The sequence below is a fragment of the Phyllobates terribilis genome, unplaced genomic scaffold (genome assembly GCF_046119375.1).
Source record: "Phyllobates terribilis strain yellow unplaced genomic scaffold, ASM4611937v1 Scaffold_5__5_contigs__length_657084704, whole genome shotgun sequence".
In the NCBI taxonomy this organism is placed as follows: Eukaryota; Metazoa; Chordata; class Amphibia; order Anura; family Dendrobatidae; genus Phyllobates; species Phyllobates terribilis.
The window spans coordinates 143,825,668-143,846,822 of NW_027362765.1; the positions used below are offsets into that span (position 1 = coordinate 143,825,668).

A 21,155-nucleotide genomic window follows, 5' to 3' on the forward strand; every position below is an offset into this window, starting at 1 on the left:
ACCTGAGCTCACACATAGAAGGTGTATATAAGGTGGGCACCAACTAAGAACAGGGTCAGTTGCAGAGAGAAAGTCAGCGAGCGGAGGAGAAGAGAGACCCAGAGTGAGAGAGGAGAGAGAGAGACCCAGAGGGGGAACCAGAAGAAAAGGACTCCAAGAACCCAACTTAAATCCCCGGGTGAAGAGTCGGCACAGGGTACCGGAACCCAAGCTGGTGGGGGCAAAAACACTCCCCAGCCAGAGACCGGAGACCGTGGGCAGCGTTTGTCACGGTCACCCACCACATCCACCACGAAGGCATACCACGAGGAGGGTCAGGGAACCCCAGGCCAAGGGTCTCCCCACAGAAGGCCCGAGGGAGCTGGACCTGGGTGGATCAATAGTGGGGACGGCCAGAGAAAGGACAGAAGGAGAGCTCAGGGTCACGCTCCGGACTTATTTGGGAGTTGGCTGGATCCAGAACCTGGTGGACGCAGCACGGCTCGGGAGGTCACTCGAAGCTGGAGTGACCAGAACATCAGCAGTGAGTAAACATCCTAAACTGCATAACCCGACTCTGTCTCTGATTGCCGTCTACACTGCATCACCACAACTCCCATCCTCTGCACCTGATCCCCCTGAGGCTATACCCCACCCGTTGGGGGTTATACCATCACAAGCTGCACCTACACCATCAGCCTCAGCGGACCCTGCTGCAGCGGCGGCCATAGTGACCGCAACACAACGGGTGGCGTAGTCGACAATAAAGAACTTTATAACATCTGTAGGACTGCCACATACAACTGAGTTTGACACCCTGGGCACGGACCGGGTCACAGCCACTCGGAAGACTACAACTCCCATCTGATCCGGCTCCGGATATTCCCCCCTAAAGAATATGGCCCAGGGGGCGCGTCATGTCCATAAGATTTTTTAGAAATCACATTGACGTTGTAGATAACTGTGTGGAAAAAACAGCAGCATGTGAACAAGCCCTGAAATTTTATTTTTTTTGCCAAGAGTGAGTCTTTAAAAAGTAACTGTTGTTATAAATCAATAGTACACGTGAAAATAAGAAAACTTTGTAATGTATATTCTCCGCCAGGACTGATCATTCATTCTCAAAATTCTCAATTCTCGGATAAAAACTGTATTCGGTGAAGACATATTGTTACATTACTGAGATGGGAGATGGCAGTTGGTTCTTATAAGATTCTATGCAGAAGGGAGGAGGAAGGAGCTCTGTCTCCAGCTCCACTATTCTACTCTTTACATAGAATCTTATCAGCACCAACTGTCACCTCCTCTCTCAGTAGTGTAACAATCTGTCTTCACCAAATACAGATTTTACCCGAGAATTGAGAATTTTGAGAATGAGTGATCAAATCTGGGGTAGAAAGAAGCAGATTTCTCTGATAAGATATATTACAAAGTTGCTTATTTTCATGTGTACTATTGATTTATGAACTACAAATTAAAACGACGGTTACTCTTTTAACCATGTCTTGTAGTAGAAACACACTGATCCCTTTTTAGAGTATTAACTAAAAGGATTCTCTAGTGTTTCATCTTCAGAGATAATGACTATTTCAACCATGTACGGGATTAAGGAGAAAGACATCGAATCTGGTTTTTGGATCCCGGTGAGGCTACTCCTGTCAGTTTGAGCCTGGTATATTGTAGTTGCTTCTCCTGACAGCAGGCTGTGTGCCTGTCTCGGCTGCCCATGTTCCTGCATTCTGGGATATTGTAAAGCATAATTAATCTCTGGAGTTCTTTTCACTTCACCAGTTCTTCAACTGCTTGTCTGTCCGTCCCAGATATCGCCTGCTCTTCACAACTAAGGAAGGATAAAAATGGATGTCAGCATGTGATAAGATTCCCGGAACATAAAATAAAAGATCTAAAAAAGAAAAGAAAAATATGGTTAAATCTGTAGGTTTTGCATCTTTTTTATTTTTCATTTTTTTCCAGCCTTCTAATGCGTTGCTCTGCCATGTACCCGCCGCACTTGCATATTTAACTTTGCCCATCAGCTCTACCATCTGAATGATTTCTCGGATGCATTTTATTGCTAGCCTGGAGGCATCGAAACTATCCCCCTTTTCCCTCCACCCTTCCCAGTCTTTATATACTGAGGTCTCCCACTGATGTGTTGTGGATATACAGACAAATATATTCACAGAGTGTGATGCTTTTCCAGTTCTCCCCACCCCTTCCCTCATCACCTCTGCTGGCTCTCGCATCGCGGACTGAATCTGGCACCGTCTGGGTTTTGTGTCACAGGGAAGGTGGGTGGGTGAAGATCTGAGAAAAAGAGCGAGAGCGAGAGATTAATTCAAGCGGTTGGTCATCAAGGAAAGAATACTCCGGTGAAATCCACCTCAAGGGACCACAGACACTGCCTGCCGCACCAGTTAACACACAGAGCTGAACACTGGTTTGCAATCCTTTTTTTATTCATCAGTCTGCCTGGTTTTGTTTAATCACATTTCTTCCCTGTCTGCGTGTGAGAACGAGGTGGAGAATGGAGCAAGAGGGAGAAAGGATGAATTCTGATTCTATTGGCCGGTGTCTATTTCTCTTCCCACCCACAGCAGTTCCACCTCACCTTGGTGTCTCCCCACGCACATCCAACCCTCCTTATCGCAATGAAGAAATCTACAGCCAGAGTTTCTATGGATTTTATTTATAAACATTTACCCCCAACTGGCGATCGTTGAGTTGACAGCAAGCTTTGGTGGTTGGGAGGGAGAGACTACTAGGGGGCTTCTTCTTCTCCTCTGGTATTTCATGTAGAGAGGTCTAAAAGCCACCAAAAAAAATCAAACTGGAGGTGACAAGACTATACCTCCCAAGTGGAAAAATGGATCTGAAGGAGAGTCCCAGTGAGGACAGCCTGGGGAGCCTCCACCCCTCTAGTATTCAGATCTTTGCCAACACATCCACGCTCCATGGGATCCGGCATATATTTGTTTATGGCCCACTGACAGTTCGGCGCTTCCTGTGGACAATTGCCTTTTTATGCTCGCTGGGCCTTCTCCTTCTGGAAAGTTCAGAGAGAGTGGCCTTTTACTTCTCTTACCAACATGTTACTAAAGTGGACCAAGTGGTGGTAGAGAGCCTGGTCTTTCCTGCCGTTACCATCTGTAATCTCAACTCCTTTCGCTTTACCAAAATCACAACTAATGATTTATACCATGCAGGAGAACTGCTGGAGCTACTTGACGTCAATGGTCACATACTTGAACCTCATTTGGCAGACCCAGAAGTCTTGGCCATTCTTGAAGAGAAGACCAAATTCAAGCAGTTCAAACCGAAAACATTCTGTATGGGTGAATTCATGGAGAGAACAGGCCATGACCTGAAGGAAATGATGCTTTACTGCAAGTTCAGAGGACATGAGTGCAACTACAGAGACTTTCAAACCGTGAGTACTATTTGCCTGGATCTCACTTTGCTATTAATAAATGCTTGGGAAAAAATAGCATTATGAGCCTAAATATTTAATTGAACTAATTTGTATCCTGGTGATACACAGATGCTTACTATCTTCTATAACGTCAATGCTCTAAAATTTAAATGCACTATAAATTTTAGATTTGAAAGTTTCTACCTGTTTCCTTTGAAGTTTACTCAAGTCTGATCATAGATCATGTTGTGAATCCTCACCGTAAATGCCTTAATTGTCACTTAATAGGCTGTGCATGGGTTCTTGAGATCCCAAGTCGGAGTGGCACATGGCCACAAGGCCTGCCAAATTCCTGTCTAATATAATTCACTGGAAATTCAAGTTATACACATTCCTGCTTGTCCGTAATGTGAAGACAAAGCCAGAGGGCTTAATAAACACAATTGTTTGGCTCAGCTGGAGAGCTGGATCTGTAGAACGGAGTAGGCCAAGGTCAACAGGTGCCTGGCTTGGAAGAAATAATACGATGTATCAAATCAGACAATAACCGTATTCATTTCTGGATGAATCAATCATGTCAGTGAGTAGAATTTATTGCATCTCTTGGTTTCATGCAGTTCTTTAGTTATAAAATTCTTCTATATTGTCACTCACCTCGTTCTAGCTTTCATGCCTTCATTAAAATAGCGTTCTCCATCTCGGCAATGTCCATTAAATGCTGTCATTTATGATCACCAGCGTTGTGAGCTTTGGTCTTCTTACTCTGCTGTGCTGAGAGTTGTGTCTATCGGTCATAGTAGAAGGTGGTAATGTTGATTCCCGGTTCGGTTTGGCATTGGCATAGATCAGACGTGCTGTGCAATTCTTCCGTAATGTAAAACATGAGCCTTGCCGGCTATTCTAAAGCATTTATCTTCCCCCATGTAAGCACTGGCAGTAAATAGGTTAAAACTGTTTTTCTGATAAATATTTCACACCGTAAGGGCTTTTTCTGAGGACTTATTCTTCTCCCCCGCTTATCTGTTAAGCTCCTTTCAAGAAAACTTATGGCTTCTAATTAAAAATTTCTCTTTGCATTATCTGTACATTGGTTGTTAAATAGTTGTCCAATACGCCGTCCACTGGATGGGATTGCAGACAGGAATATTCAGAACTATGTGCCGGTGCATTAGTTAGCCAAATGGCTGCTTGCATAAAGGAGCTATAGGGGCAAAACTGACACACTGTGCTAGACCTGGTGCAGGGCCTGCAGGGGCGGAGTGTGATATACAAATTTAGGGAACACCAAAGAGAGAACCCCTGTGTTATACCCCACCCGTATGACCCTTCACTCAGTCATCAGTTTTACCCTTTTTTATTTATCCAAGCTGATATTCTGCACATTTGTGTTCACTTCTGCGGTGGAGACTAATCATTAGAAACTTCCATTTTTTCTGGACCCCATGACGGAAATATGAAGGCCCATTTACAGTCAATGGGGTTTGTTGGGCACAGATGTGAAAAAGTGAAAATAACTCGCCCCTAAAATACTCTACTGTAACATTTAACAACTTACGTAGGATACTAATGTAGGTTTTTTTTTTTATCCACTCCTGCATTAAATCTGCACTGTGTGAACAAGGTCTAAGGGCTGTTCCAGCAAAATCCACAAGCAAATCCTCAGTTATCATTAATTATTTTAAATTCCCCATATTCCAGGGCACTGTACATGCAAAAATAAGGTTTAAGCTACATAACAGTCATTTAACTGCTTCCCGAACAGCGGCAAAACAGGTATATTGTAGACAGGTACCAGATGCTGCTCTACCATGTCCATTCTTGTCAGGCTAATCTTGAGTAATATTGAGGGTGCTGATAGCATAAAGGCAAGATCAGCGACAGGAATGGGCTATATTGCTATTACTCAGCCCCGTTCCTACCTTAGCTGCCAGGATCGATGTTAGCTCCAGTCCTGCATATTTAACCCCTTAGATGCAGAGGTCATTAGTAACGGCATCTAAAGGTGTTTGACTGAGCAAAGGGGACACCCTCTGTCACCCCATCGCCTCCACCTCATCATGATTTCAAGGTGGCGATGGGTTTGTTTGGAAGCTGTGCTTCTTATCAATGGCTCCTAAAGCCATCCTCTTACTACACCCTTTAGGCCCTGCCAGAAGTATTCCAGTTTACTGTTTGAACAATCAATCTAACTATAGGATCAAGTCCCCTCGTGAAATGTAAAAAAAAAAAAAAGTATTAAAAGTTTTACGAATATAAAAAAGGTAAATACATTAAAAAATAATCTCCCTAATAAAAATGTTTTATTATGTGAAAAATGTAAAAAGAAAAATTCATACAATGAATACCTGCACAGTGAATTTATAATTATTTTTAATACTGCAAATGCCACATGGTGAAAATCATAAAATAAAAATATATGAAAAAATGCTACGATTTCTGTTTTTGTTTGTCCCACCTCAAAAAATGTTTTAAGTAAAAAAGATTAAAAAAAATGGTACCAGTAATAAGTAAATCTTGCCCTGCAGAAAACATGTCCTAAGGGAATGTGCACAAAAAGTTTTTTTGGGGAGTGTTTTGGAGCAGGTCCACTTCAAAAGATGCCTGAAAGATCACTTAAAAAAAAACCTTGAAAGTCTCTTCGTAGCTTTTTTCTTCTGATTCAGGTTTTGAAAAACTTGATAGGAGAAAAGAAAGTTCATGTCACTTCTTTGAAGAGTCTCTTGATGGAAAATGCTTTAAACTAGGCACTGTCCAATCAATAACCTGCTAGAAAACTGGCTATGTGCACACGACTTCTTTAATCTGTCGACGAAACTGCTTGAGATTTCTTTCGCAAAGCTTCTTCAGGAAAAATTCAGTGGCTCTGCTGGCAGTTTAGCCATAAATCTTTCCCCAAAATACAAAATTCCTCAAAAATTTGGAAACGTGAAGTTTCCTCTCAGTGGCCATATGCAAATAGTCTTTTTTCAAAAAAATTTTTACATAGAAAACTGAGCTGATCCTTTAAGTTTTTGACAAGCTTTGCATTTTTAAGAAGGATTTGAATCATTTCCTGCTTTTTAAAAAGAAAAGTTTTTCTAGTGCAAAAGTTAAAAAAAAAAACATTAAAACTATAAAAGTTTACATATTTTGCATACTGAACTGTGCACACAGTGGAAACGGATTACTTGCACACAGAGTTTTTCAAGGAGTTTTTGGAGCAGGAACTTAATTTCTCAAAACTCTTCAAAAATCTCGAGTTTCAACTCATTTTTTTTCTCTGAAAACTCAGCAAAAAGCACCTTGTGCACATCGGTACAGTATGTGCACACAGAGTCATTAAAGGAGCTTTCTGAGCAAAAAGTAGCTATGTGCAAACAGAATTCGTTGAGTTTTTGAAGTTGAAACTGAGCAAAAACTAAACATAAATTTCAAATATTTTAGGAGTTCTGAGTTTTTGAGTTTCTCCAAGTATCTAAGGGGTAACATTTTTCCTTGCAGAGAGCGACATGTTAAGCATGTCACGGTGAGGAGACTTTTAAAGCCGCAATGCTCCTCTGGGAAATATGCAAATTGTCTCTTCAGAGAGGAAGAGAACTAGGACTCTAGTGCCACCTACAGGAAGTAGCAATCCTAAAAATCAATAGTGATCCTTTAACGAGCCTTATCACATGACTTAGGATATAAGCCAGAACCAGAAACTCAATTTGCAGACACTGTGTTTCAGGGTACTGCCCCCTCGTCAGTGCAAATTTGTGTGGAGAACAACACTGTAGGATTTCCACACGAGAATACAAGATAGTACACCTTAAGATCACTTAGTAGTATGGCGGCAGATAGAAGCTGCAAAAAGCAAGACCACCAATAGATTTCTCGTCTTACTAAATTGACGTTTTCACCAATTGAATAGGAGGAGGCAAAAACCACTCAGCTTTTGACAATAAATATTTATTTATCATTTCTTTAAGGCCACGGCCCCACAATCACTATTTGATCAGTAGTCGGTCAGTATTTTTTTTCAGGAGTGGGAGCCAAAACCAGGTGAGAAACAATCAGAGAAAAGGTATAATAGAAACAAGTCACCAATTCTGCATTTATCACCCACTCCTGGTTTTGGCTCCCACTCCTGAGAAAAAATACTGACCGAATACTGACCAAATACTGATAGAGGGGCTGTGGCCTAAAAATTAGTTTTATTGTATAAAAGGGGAAAATGAGTGCTGACTTGATTTCTAAATATCAGTGCCAGCCTGGACAAATCACCAGTGTTCAGTAAAGGACAGCACAACTTTCTGCATCAAAATAAGATGTATATGAAGGGGGCTGGCTGGTTATTCCCCCCAAAAAATACTAACTATCCCTTATCCCATACATATGGTATAAGTGATTTGTGGTGGTCCGACCACTGGGTCCTCAATGCTCCCAAGACTGTGGCTCTGGGACCCCAAGAACTGGGCTCTGAAGCCCCACCTTGATAAGAGTGAAGGTCCGTACGTTCGACCTCAATTCCAGTCATTATCAATGGGTCTGCCAAAAACAGCAAAGTACCATATTCATTTTTTTCCAGCAGGCCATTATAACGACATGAATGGAGTGGCGGTCGAGCAAGCGCACCTCCACTCCATTCAAGATGTGGCTGCAGGGCCCCGATCTCGAGGTTCTAGAGCCCCGATCTCAGGACCACTAGGGGGTAAGTGGTTACACCCAGAGTTAACAGAAAGTTATTACCTACCCTATAGGGAATAACTCATATTTTTTGGAATAACTCTTTTAGACGTGCTACCATCTTGTTTCCACAAATTTATAATAGGAAACAATTCCTAGTAAGACTGATTGATTAGCAAAGGGAATGTTTTGTGAAAGCACTGAAAATAGCATAAATATTAAACAGGGGTAATTAAATCTGGCAGACAATGTTATGCAAGAGCCATTATGTTCCTAGAGAGCAGGGCATCATGTACAGCAGACTGCATAGATTACTTATAGAACGGAAAATTATCCTGGAAGACAGAACTTTAATACGTTAACCCTATAAGACAATAAATACTGGTGCAGATATTTATACTAAATCTAGATGGCTATATAGTGAATGATTGATAAAAGCACTTTACCTTTTTTTAATGTTAGGATCTTACGTCATCTTTGGTCATGCAATATGAAGATGTGACAATGTGACATTGCATTTAATGGTTGTCAATGTGGTTGTGTTGCGGCATGAACACAATGGACCCGAATCATCCAAGCTTTAACACCAAAATTCCAGTGTAAAAAGGTTTGAAAAGCCACAAAATTTTGGCGCAACTCAAGCCTGCATTAATAGTTTGCGACTTTGAGTTCTCAAGGCATTTTCGTCCGGCTCCGACAAAGTGTGGGAACTGTGTCAAGTACATGATGAGCATTGGCAGTCTCTACTCCCCAAATATTACTCCTGCAGGGCTTAGAGTAAGACTTGTGTCAAGATGCACGGAGGCGTATGCCACTTCGAGCTTAATCTGATTCATTAAGGGGCATGAGCCTCCCAGTGAATCAGGAGCCTCATACTCTACCCTTTCCCCTAAGACCGGTGTAAAAATTTATGAATCAGGCCCAATGTTTTGTTACATGTAAGTCTCATTTGTCTGTGAGTTGTTCATGTCTCTTAAGTATGATGTTTTTTTTATTGTCAAACTGCAACTCCAAAGTCGTTGCGTGCCAAAACATTGTACACAAATTGCACAAATTTTGGAGCTGCAAGGCTTCTTGATGTTGCATGACTAGTATCTGCGTAACTAAATACCAGTGATGGTTTTGATTGCATACACACATCCGCTCCATCCATTATTTGTGAGACTGCTGGAAATAGCCAAGCACAGCCTTCAACTATTCTCCCGCAGTCCCAAACAATGAATAGAGCGGTGGTGCGCATGCACAAGCACTGCTTTATTCTAAAGGTTCATTTTAGAGCCCCGTTCTTGGGATCAGTGGTTCTTCCACCAGTTGGATCACCTGTGGATAGGTTATGACTTGCACACTTGGGGATAGCTCTTTAAAGCACTGATCACTCAGCATAGACATAAGATAATAAAATATGACTTGCACATTTTTAATGTCCAATAAAGGACCTTTTCTATTTTATGCTGGTCATCCTAATTGTAACTATTTGACTGAAATGCAATATCATTTGATTTTGATTTTTCTCGTTGTACAAAAAAGCTCCACTGTCTGTGCCAGATTAATATTTTTCAATTTTTATGTGGATTTCGTTTGGGAGCAAGCTTGCAATGATATTAATTCAGTCCTTCAGCAGACACTAATGGACCATGCACATATCTAGCAAGCACTTCCATGACATGTAGTACAACGGCCAATTTAAATTTATCGCCGTGAAGAGATGCTAGATCCGCAGATCTGAAATAAAAAGTTAACTCTCTCTAAAACCATTTGGTTTAGGCAATAGCAGCTTACAAGTCTATCTCTGCGGTTAGAATGATGTAAATGGAGATGATTGCCTCTGGAGGAGAGGAGGTGGAATATGCTAATTGGTTCTCTGTAAATGAACTAAATTAGGGAATAGCGCAGTCGTCATAAGCTTCTTAATGACACCATTTAGCATATGATACACGGCATGTATACTAAAATCATGGTTAATCTAAGATTAGGTCTACACAACGTCTTTTTAGGTTGATTCCAGATTCAGAAAAACGCTTTAAAGGCAACAAAATGACTTGCTATGCCTATGTTCCTTCTTTTGCCACTTCTTTAAATCGCTTAAGGTTTAAAGTTGTGAAATGACCTGAGCATTCTTCTGGCAGCTTCCACTTGGAAGCCATCACTGTGTTATATATGGAATTAGAAGAAGAAAAAAACGCGGATGGTAAAGCCACCACCGAAGTTTTCCTGAAGGTTTTCTGTTTCAAAAATGATACGGTACACCAACGTCTAGAAGATGCCGTATGCACATACCCTTAAGCTGCCCATTCACTAGAAATTTTAGATAGATAAAGGGCAATTTTAGACCATTTTCTGTCCAACCGTCATAGGCTTTAAGTGACACAAGTTGGCGTTACAGATGTCAATAATTTGATCTGCCATCTTGAATTTTTTGGATGTCCTTGAAAAGTTGCCAATTTTGCATCCCATCAAATGTTGCCCAAGACTAAGTCACATATCACAGCAGACATTTTTATGTGATTTGCCATTTTAACTTATGGCATTTCCACTCAAAAAGTAAACACTCAAAGAACAACCATGAATGACAAGTCATTTATAAATGGTTATCTGACATCCATGTGTGTGTGTATGTATGGCCAGCTTAGCCAATTCAAGACTTGGCCATTTTCCACCATTCTTGCCTAGGCACGTTTTTAGGGTTTTCTGTAAATGCGGTTTAAAGAGCTGTAAAAATTCACATTTAGATATTCACAATATTTTCGCTTCTCTTTTTTTGTGATAAGTAAGGTCTAATTTATGTTATTTTCATACTGAATTTTTTTTTTTCTGATATCATGCAATATCAATAGGGAAAATAAATAATGCGTGTCTGTTTTTCATATTTTTATTATTACCGCAAAGGAAAAGTAAAAAATATTTTAAAATTTGTTTCCCTTTCTTGGGCTAGTAACAGCGATTTGGATTTGCAGCAACTTTTTCAAATTTATTTTTCTCCTACTATTTATGTTTCTTTATTATCACATGTTGCACCCTCATACAGTCATAATAAGCCTTGGGCATTTCAATTTTTAAATACTTTTATTTTAATTATCTGATTTTTCCTGTAACTAGGGCTGATATATTAACCCCAGTTACAGGGCAAATTCTGCCTCCTGGCTGCATAGCGTAGCTGACTAGTTGTCCTAAGAACCAGCAGTTCGTGGACTCTTCCTAGACCCAGCAATCACATGATAGCACTTCCTCCTCCAGACCCAGCTATCAGTGCTTCCTATACTGTTCAGCACAGTGTATACAGCTATTGAGAAGGAAGAGATGGTAATAACCCCTCTCTTCCTTTTCTGTGGGGAGTCCGACTGTGTCTGACAGATGACTCCTCGATCCCACAGCTACATGATTTCATGCAGCTTTTAAACTATGAAATTCTGTGTTAGAGTACAATGTAGAATGCAGACTGCCTGGACATGTAATGTCTATGGGCAAGATGGAAGTAGTTAAAGAGTTTAAGATAGCTTTGTTTTTATTCAGTCAGTGAGGACTAGGTTGGTTGGTTAGTTTGGCAGCTTGTGAAAGCTATGCCTTGATGAATTGTTCTATGCAGATTGCTGCACCATTTCACAGCTGGCAATACTTCATACGCTTTGAAATCATTCATCCCATAAGCTTGATGGCATCTGAGGGGAAAGAGCACCTTCACTGCATCTCTGCCACCTGACAGCATATTAAGACCAAATTCATAGTTGTACAGAGCCAAATCACTGCGGTCATAATGAAAAAGTCGTGTTCTTGTAAGGAAATATAAACCCCCATAAGAAAATATCTCAGTCAGTAGTTCCATTTTCCTATGGCTAAAATTTGGTTTCAGATCCATTTTGTCAACAAAATACAGAAAAATTAGATTCTTATCGAATCGATTGCCCTAAAAAGATATTCATTTTGGTTTGAAGTCTCTCGAGACCCCAATGCATAATAAATAGAGGGGAGGAAAGGGATTGAAAATCAATAAAAATTATATTCGCATAAGTTCTGCCTCTCACCTCCTGTCCTCCTGTTCTCCAGTCTACACTTCAGATCTCTAGACTTTGGATTTCCAGCCCCTTTGGTTCTTCGTTGCAAGTAGGCCCAGTGTGGTCACTTGAGCCTTTTTGTACACCATTTTGCTGAATTCACGTGAATGGAATAGCAAAATCAGGTGAATCTAATTTTTTTGTGAAATATGTGAGTAATACGACTTGTTATAAATTGATATGCTCATCTCAACTTATAGATCTATATGGAACCATAGGGATTAGATATAGTATTTAAGATATAGGCCCTGGCTCTATCATGTGTCTAAATGGTTCTTCTAAAAATCAATCGTCAGGAGCAGACTGCTAAAGATTGACAGTTTGAGCCAACAATATGATTGAGCCACTGGTCCAAGCTGGGAACTCTCTGGTGCTCCTAGCAGAGGTAGCTTTGCCTCTGCAGGATCAGAGGAGTGAGGGGCACTGAAGAGTGAGGGGCACTGAAGCTGGCCAGATCCACCAGCAGGTCTTGCAAGCTATATATCAAAGAACATTAATACCACAGTGACACTTACAGTATGCAGACCGTGCCAGAGCTCAGGAAATGTGTGCTCAAAAGTATATGTTTTTTCTGCTGGTCTTCTGTAAAGGAAAGTATGATCTGCCTGCTATATAGGTAAAAAAAAAGAAAAGCAATACTGATGCTGGATGGCAATGTTTTATTTTTCCATATCGCTATCTTTATTAATAATATTAAAAAAAAAGAGTACAATCTTTATTTATTCAAGAAAACCCTTCACAGCCCGCAGGTGAGATGGTCAAAGTGGTCAAAGTTTGGTCAGTTTGTAGAAACAATAGTGAACAGAGAGGAGGGTTTTTTTGCCAGAAAATTAAGAAAAGAAGATAGTCAGAGACACACATATATAATAATAATAGTCTTTTTATAGCGCCAACATATTTGGCAACGCTTTACAATTCAGACAATTTACAGACATTATGGGCACTGTCCCCATTGGGGCTCACAATCTAGATCCCCTATCAGTATGTCTTTGGAGTGTGGGAGGAAACCGGAGAACCCGGAGGAAATCCACACAAACACTGGGAGAACATACAAACTCCTTGCAGATGTTGTCTTTGGTGGGATTTGAACCCAGGACCTCAGTGCTGCAGTGCTAACCACTGAGCCACCGTGCAGACAAGATAATACACCACTCAACTCAACCCTCCAAAACCAATATATACAGCCCCCTACAGAAACCAAAAGGACATTTGGCCTCGATTGGGTGAATAAATCCCTATAGATACATGGGTGGATTCTTGACATATTATTTTCTAGCATATGTGCAAAAGAAAAGGCTGGAACACTGAGTGCACGGTACCTAAGACCAGCTTTATAAACCATTGCTTCAGGAAGAATGACATTCATTACAAATCTTATCGCTAAAGACCTGACAACATATGGGATTGACCTTTGAGTAAAGTATGTGTATTCTAAAAGTTGATTCTTTTTTTTATTGGTATGAATAACAAGATTTATTTTACAAGTACCAGGCTACTAAAATAGAAAAACCAAAAGCCAAATTGTGTCTATGGCTCCATAACTTTTCAGATATAGTCATAGGGCGAGATTCATTAAGACTGGCATAGCGTCGCTGGAGTACAGTCACCTGATTCATTAAAGGGAATATGTCAGTGTAATCTGACAGCAGCATAATGTAGGACAGAAACCCTGCTTCCAGAGATGAATCACTTAGTTTACTGGGTGCAGCAGATCTAACATAGCTCGAAATGCTGAGCCCTGTATAACCCCACTCACACTACTGATTGGTAGCTGTCTGAGTACACACTGCATAGGCAGAAAGCTATTATTCAGTGTGGGTCATGGTTGGACCAGGAGGCACGAGACAACTAGTCCTGTAGCTATAATATCCTGCTGATAAAGCTCTGATTGTATTGAAACAGCAAAATACAGCCAAGTAAGTGACATATTGCTGTAATCAAGGTCTGTGCCCCTTCATCATGCTTCTCTCAGATTAGCAAAAAACTGCTGACAGATTACCTTTAAGTGGCGTTCCATCAGAAAAGTATTCCATTTGGGGGCTGGCGTACATTTCTAGAGTAAGTTATGCCACTTTAGCGTATCTTATGATGAATTTGACGTGCAGGGTTGAACATGCCATTTTAAAGCCCATGTCTTGCTCACGCCAATCCCATATTAGCGTAGCTGGCAGGCACTGGCGTGTAAGAACCAAAAGTCGCAATATTTTTGCGCAACTTCCAAGCAGTGCAAAATATTGCAGTTTATTAAAGTGTTTATGCCAGATTTCTGGAAAGAACAAATTAATGGATCACCCTCGTAGATTCTGTTTCTATTTACTTGCTGAAGTCCATTGGCGCATTTGGCTTGTTTCCGTGTATTTCTTTTTTTTGCTTCATTTGTACGCCTTAGCTAGAGCAGTGAGATGAAATCTCAGATTTTTATTGCGGACAAATGTTTAATTAGCAATTATTTATAACTTGCAACTAACGTTTTTATAGCTATTAAGAATTTCATATTATCTGTTCTGCAGCATGGAGAAAGAAAAATGGGGTTATTCATTCTGAAATACGGCGAGTATGTGAAGTAACGTTGGCCATTAACGCCTGCCTCCGCCTGTGCTCATTCTCCCTAGTTTAAATATTTAGTCTGTTATTGTAACTTAAAGCGAAGACCGGGGGAAGTGTTGGGACAAAGTGGATGGTAAAAAATGATGGTAGTTTTATGCATTGTTCTTTCTCCGGAAGCTAGGAAGATAATCTGCCTACATTTCATATTATTATACAGTCCTGGCTTTCTGGCCCACAGACAGGCTTAGTGGTAAAGTAGAAAAATGATTTGTACTTTCATACATTCATCTTAAATATAAATAGAGTGAAATTCCCTTAATCCAGCATCAATAGTCTGGATTATTTGACTGGTCACAAAAAGTATTTAAAACTTATTTGTAAGGGCTGAGAACCTTTAAGACCGAAATAAAATGTTAGCCTATTATATGCTACATTAACTTTACTTTTTAAATAAGAGGACGTTCTTAATTAATTCTGTCGGCTCAGTCTTCAGCATCTGGTTTTGGCAGATTTAACTTTTAAATACAATTTTGTACTGGAAACATTTGTCGGATTACTGGACTTTTTGAACTTTAAAATGTGTTTAGAGGAGTTATCAAGTTAAAAAAAAATTCAGTTATATGTGCTTAAAATAGTTGTGCAGCTAATTACTATGAAGTGCTCAGCATAAATGAGTACACCCAATTTGAAAAATAAGATTTTAATCAATATCTCACTATATAAAAGAACAATTTCCAAAAATGTTGTTAAGAATCAGTTTCATAGAGCATTGTTATCCCCTTAACATGAAAGTAAGGTTAACAATATAACTTACATTACAAAATCTTCAGTTTTACTCAAAGTAGTTGATGCAAAAATGAATACACTTCACATCAAAAACTACTAAATCTACTATTTTGTATAAGCTTCATGATTTTTAAAGACAGCAGCAAGTCTTCTAGGCATGGAATGAACAAGTTGGTGACATATTACAACATCTATCTTTTTCCATTCTTCAAGAATGACCTCTTTAAGAGCCTGGATGCTGGTGGAGAGTAATGCTCAACTTGTCTCTTCACAATTCCCCATAGGTGTTCAGTTGGGCCCGGATCAGGAGCCATTGAATTACTTTCACTCTGTTCTTCTTCAGAAATGCATCAGTGGCCTTAGATGTACAGTATGTTTTGGATCATGTTGGAAAAGTGCACATCTACCAAGGGCACGGAGTTATGGTAATATATTCTCTTTCATCTGTGAATTCATGATACCATCAATGAAATGTAGCTTCCTGACACTAGTAGCACTAATTCAGCCTCATATAAGGACACTGCTACCACTATGTTTCACTGTAGTCCTCATGAATTTTTCTTTGTTTCAAGCCATCAGTTCCAAGAAACATTTATCTTGGTCTTATCACTCCAGAATATAGAGTTCCAGTAGTCTTCATATTCTTCAGCATAAGACAGGTCAAATTGTAGGGGTGATTTTTTGTTTTTCTTTAGGAGAAGCTTCCTTCGTGGACAACACCGATGTGTGCCATTCCTCTGCATTGTACACCGTATTTTGTCACAGGAAACACCCCGATTCGGCTTTCTAATTCTTTCGCTAATTGCAGTGACCTTGTATGTTGATTTTCTTCATCCCTTCTCATCAGAAGACGCTCTTTTTTAGGTGTTAATTCTGTGGTTGGCCTGGAAGTCTCTGTGAGATGGTTGCTGTTCCATCTTCTTTAAATTTTTATATTACTTATACTACAATATTTTGACAAAAGATTTGCTGATCTTCTTGTAGCTTTCACCTTTCTTTTGTAAAGAAATTATATTTCTCAGATCTTGTGACATTTCTATTCCATGTGATGCCATTGCTGACAGCATGAAATGGGAAGAGGTTTTTTTACTAAGTAATGCCCTTTATAGTCCACTGTCTGAAGGACACCTGTTTAATGAATAATTAGCCTAACCTATGGTTGAATTCTTGTTGATTAGAATTTTGTAGTCTAAACTTTAGCTTTGCTGCTAAGACTTTCATTAGGATGTACGCATTTTTGCAACATGGTCCTGAATGAATTTGTTATGAAAATTACTTTTCTCGGTGTGCAATCCATGGCCCACTTTTGTGGGAGTATTTTGTAGTATGGCATCCCATAGAAAATGTTGATTCTGAAAGGAAACTAAAGGTTTTGTGACAAAGTTGTTGGGGTGTACTCATTTATGCTGAGCACTGTACATACTGTCTGAAAGTGCTATAAACTCCGTCCTGGGTCCAAGTAGGTCCTTTTCTTGTCTGTGACTGACATAGGACAGCATCCTGAAAATCTGTTAAATATCAAGGAAATCTGGTCGCCTTCCTGTGGTTCAATATTTTTTCCTGATCTGCTATGTACCACCACTGGTTTATGGAGTAGAAAAAAATGGCTTAAAGAAGTTTAAGCCTAGGTTCATATGTAAAAACAGAGGTGCGATTTTTTCCAGTGATTTTCCAAAATTGCGACCCAAAAAAAATAGGTGTAGTGTAATGCTTTTCATAAATTGCAAAAAGTTATATTTAAATAGATGCAACTGTGCTCTGATATTGTGTAATTATCTACTGTGTCATATGGACAATGTGGTAAAAACATTATCATGAAACCCTGAGATAGTAGTCCCACTTTGGCCCTGGTGCCGTAGAATTCAAAAGGTCTATTAGCGACTTAAAGGGAATCTGTCACCCTTTGGGAGTTATCAGGCCTCTAATATGGGCATACAGGTTATAGAAATGTAAATCTATACTTACCTGTATGGCCCATATTAGAGGTCTGCAGAGAAATGTCTTTTTATAAAATCTGTTTTCATATGCTTGGCACCCAGGGGACACCAAGAAATCCCTGCCTATCTGTTTAATTGCCATATTCCTCCCCTGCACGTCACAGGGCCCTGTGACGTGCCCTCTTCTCGTTCGCATCCCGCGCATGCGCAAAGTGCCTCTAACGTCAGGTGCGCTTTTTTGCTCTCGGCCCCATTTTTCCCTGCAGTGGTCTAGTGCGCAGGCAACTGATCGTCTGGGGAGATGTCGAATGGGACTCCTCATGGCTTTGTTCCTCCCAAGATAAACCACTGGCAGAGGTGTCTTTCTCATATAGAAAACATTATCACTGAAACAGCCTAGATAGCTGTTCACTGAACGATTGGCCAAAGCGTCGTTTAGCCAACAGCCACAAATCTGCATGGCCGAATTGAGAAAGACACCAAAATTATAAATAGTACATAGTAGTTTGGGGATATTTACAGATTTTGTATGAAGGCCAATAACTAGTGTTGAGCTATATTGTTGTGTCCAACCAGGTACAAATAGGCAGCTGGTGGTTGGGGGCAGCCCGTTCCTGCCTGCTGTACCTGGCTGGACACAAATATAGGGCGAAGCCCCACGTCAATTTTTTTTAAATTATTTCTGCCTGCTGTACCTGGCTGGACACAAATATAGGGCGAAGCCCCACGTCAATTTTTTTTTAATTATTTCAGGAAATTCATGAAATAATTAAAAAAAAATTGATGTGGGGCTTCGCCCTATATTTGTGTCCAGCCAGGTACAGCAGGCAGGAATGGGCTGCCCCCAACCACCAGCTGCCTATTTGTACCTGGCCGGACACAACAATATGGGGAAGCCCTTTTTTTTTTAAATTATTTCATGAAATAATTTAAAAAAAATTGACGTGGGGCTTCGCACTATATTTGTGTCCAGCCAGGTACAGTAGGCAGGAACGGGCTGCCCCCAACCACCAGCTGCCTATTTGTACCTGGCCGGACACAACAATATAGGGAAGCCCTTTTTTTCTTAATTATTTCATGAATTTCATTAAATAATTGAAAAAAAAAAATACATAGAGCTTCGCCCTATTTTTGTGTCCAGCCAGGTAAAAAGCTTTCTGGGCCCCCCCCGCTGCAAATTACAGTCCGCAGCCACCCCGGAAAATGGCGCGTTCATAGAAGCGCCATCTTCTGGCGCTGTACCCAACTCATCCAGGGCCCTGGTGCGGTGGCTCACTGGGTAATAAAGGGGTTAGGGGTTTATCAGCTGGCCCTAAGCCCGAAATTCATGGGGTCACGCCAATATTAGACATGACCGCCATGAATTTCTAGTAAAGTATTTAAAAAAAAACCACAACACCCAGAATAAAGTCCTTTAATTGAAATAAACACACAATTCTTTATTGTTCTAAATTAAACCATACTTACCATCACACCCATTCCAGCTGAAGCCAACGATCTCCTGCAATAAAAGTAAAATAATAAAGCAACATCATCCTTACCTTTCCATGGTTCCCAGGACAGCTTCAACTCTGCTACATCGAGATGACAGGCTGGACCGCAGCAGAAAGCTGCCATCCAGCCTGTCATCCCGCGGATACTGAGAAGCGCTGTGACGGCATCCAGATGAGCCGAGTCTCTCACGCTCACCGCATGCGCAGGAGAATTCTCCCACGCTGTCAGTGACGTGCATGAGGTGAGCTGAGTTCATTGTCGGCTCATCTGGATGCCGTCACAGCCAGACACTGAGGAGGGCAAGCATGCCTGCGCTTCTCAGTGTCTGCGGGATGACAGGCTGGATGGCAGCGTTCTGCTGCGGTCCAGCCTGTCATCTCGATGTAGCAGAGCTGGAGCCGTCCTGGCTGGGAACCATGGAAAGGTAAGGATGAGGTTGCTTTATTATTTTATTTTTATTGCAGGAGATCGTTGGCTTCAGCTGGAATGGGCGTGACGGTAAGTATGGTTTAATTTAGAACAATAAAGAATTGTGTGTTTATTTCAATTAAAGGATTTTATTCTGGGTGTTTGTGTTTTTTTTAACTTTGACTATGGTGTTAGTAATGGGGGTGTCTTATAGACGCCTCTCCATTACTAACCTGGGCTTGATGTCAGCTGGCATTATAAGCTGACATCAACCCCAACCCCATTACCCCACTGCCACCGCTACAGGGCAGTGGGAAGAGCGAGGCTAAGTGCCAGAATTGGCGCATCCTATGGATGCGCCATTTCTGGGGCGGCTGACGGCTGGTGTTTCTAGCCTGGGAGGGGGCCAATATTCATGGCACCCTTCCTGGGCTATTAATATCAGCCCCCAGCTGTCTGCCTCGCCTTTGCTAGCTATTAAAATAGGGGGGACCCCATTTCATTTTTTTTGGGGGGGTCCCCCATTTTAATAGCTAGTAAAGGCTAGGTATTCAGCTGGGGGCTGATATTAGTAGCCTGGGAAGCTCCGTGTGTATTACCCCCTTCCCAGGCTTCAAACATCTGCCCCAGCCGTCTGCTTAACCTCCGCTAGAGACTAAAATTAGGGGGAACCCCACGCCAATTATTTTTTTAATAAATCCTTTATTTTAACACTAAATGACAAGTACAGTAATCAACACTATCACTGTACTTCTTATATATGTGACTGACATGTTTCTATCTATCTAATCTATGTGTGATTCTCTATTCTTTCTATTCTAAATTGTCGGGTACAGATGCTGAATTGCCGGCCGGCTTTTTTAAAGAGACGGTGCATGAAAACACTAATATTTTTTTAAATAAATCCTTTACACTAAATGACAAGTACAGTAAGCAACACTGTCACTGTACTTCATATATATGTGACTGACATGTTTCTATCTATCTAATCTATGTGTGATTCTCTATTCTTTCTATTCTAAATTGTCGGGTACCGCTGCTGAATTGCCGGCCGGCTTTTTTAAAGAGACGGTGCATGAAAACACTAATATTTTTTTTAATAAATCCTTTACACTAAATGACAAGTACAGTAAGCAACACTGTCACTGTACTTCATATATATGTGACTGACATGTTTCTATCTATCTAATCTATGTGTGAAGCTCTATTCTTTCTGTTATAAATTGTCGGGTACCGGTGTATGCCACTGCTGAATTGCCGGCTTTTCATGTTTCACTGTCAGCACTGTTCCCATCGATTTGGGCAACCACCTCCCCCAATACATTCTACATTATTGTTAGTTGTTTTCCTTCATGTAGAATTAACCTACAAGGAAAGAAAGGGTTTATTTTCATTCCGATATTTGTGTCGCATTGACTTGCATTGGTTTCCGGTATCGGAATCGGCGATATCCGATACTTTTTGGGTATCGGCCCGATCCAATCCGATCCGATATTTCCTGATATCGGAAGGTATCGCTCAACACTACCAATAACTATAAAGTTACACTACACCTATGTCACAATATGATGGTCTGAAGTAAGGGAGAGGGGCCTAAAATTGTCCCTGGAACTGGGATCCTAACTATCCCTGTCCCAGGGATACTCTTAATGGTAGAGAGGCCTGGATCTCCAACCTTACTATGCTCCTGTTAAACCATAATCTGTCCCCTCCCCATGAGGCATGGGACAGAAATGTAAGGGAAACCAGACTCAAAGACAGACAGGGATAACTGAAAACCACTATCATACAAAAACACTCACCAAAAATAGGGAAGAAGATAGGGAATGGTAGGAATAAACAAACTAAATGGGAATAAGGACAAGGAGATAAACACTCATGAACCTTCTGCACACAAAA

General features: G+C 40.7%; 1 protein-coding gene and 1 long non-coding RNA gene across 2 annotated transcripts in view; one reads left to right on the plus strand and one right to left on the minus strand.

Annotated features, from left to right (window-relative positions):
* Nucleotides 1-1,374: 1,374 nt before the first annotated feature.
* On the minus strand, nt 1,375-4,323 carry LOC141272418 (uncharacterized). Its single transcript, XR_012322004.1, has 3 exons — nt 4,046-4,323; nt 2,208-2,286; nt 1,375-1,819 (listed from the first exon to the last, which is right to left on the minus strand). It is a non-coding gene; the product is annotated as an uncharacterized lncRNA (long non-coding RNA).
* ASIC2 (acid sensing ion channel subunit 2) overlaps nt 2,140-21,155 on the plus strand; it is a 999,936-nt gene continuing 980,920 nt past the window's right edge. The window contains exon 1 of the mRNA XM_073683124.1: nt 2,140-3,409. Within this exon, the coding sequence (XP_073539225.1) occupies nt 2,846-3,409 (564 nt within the window). The 5' untranslated portion in view covers nt 2,140-2,845. The remainder of the gene's footprint in view (nt 3,410-21,155) is intronic.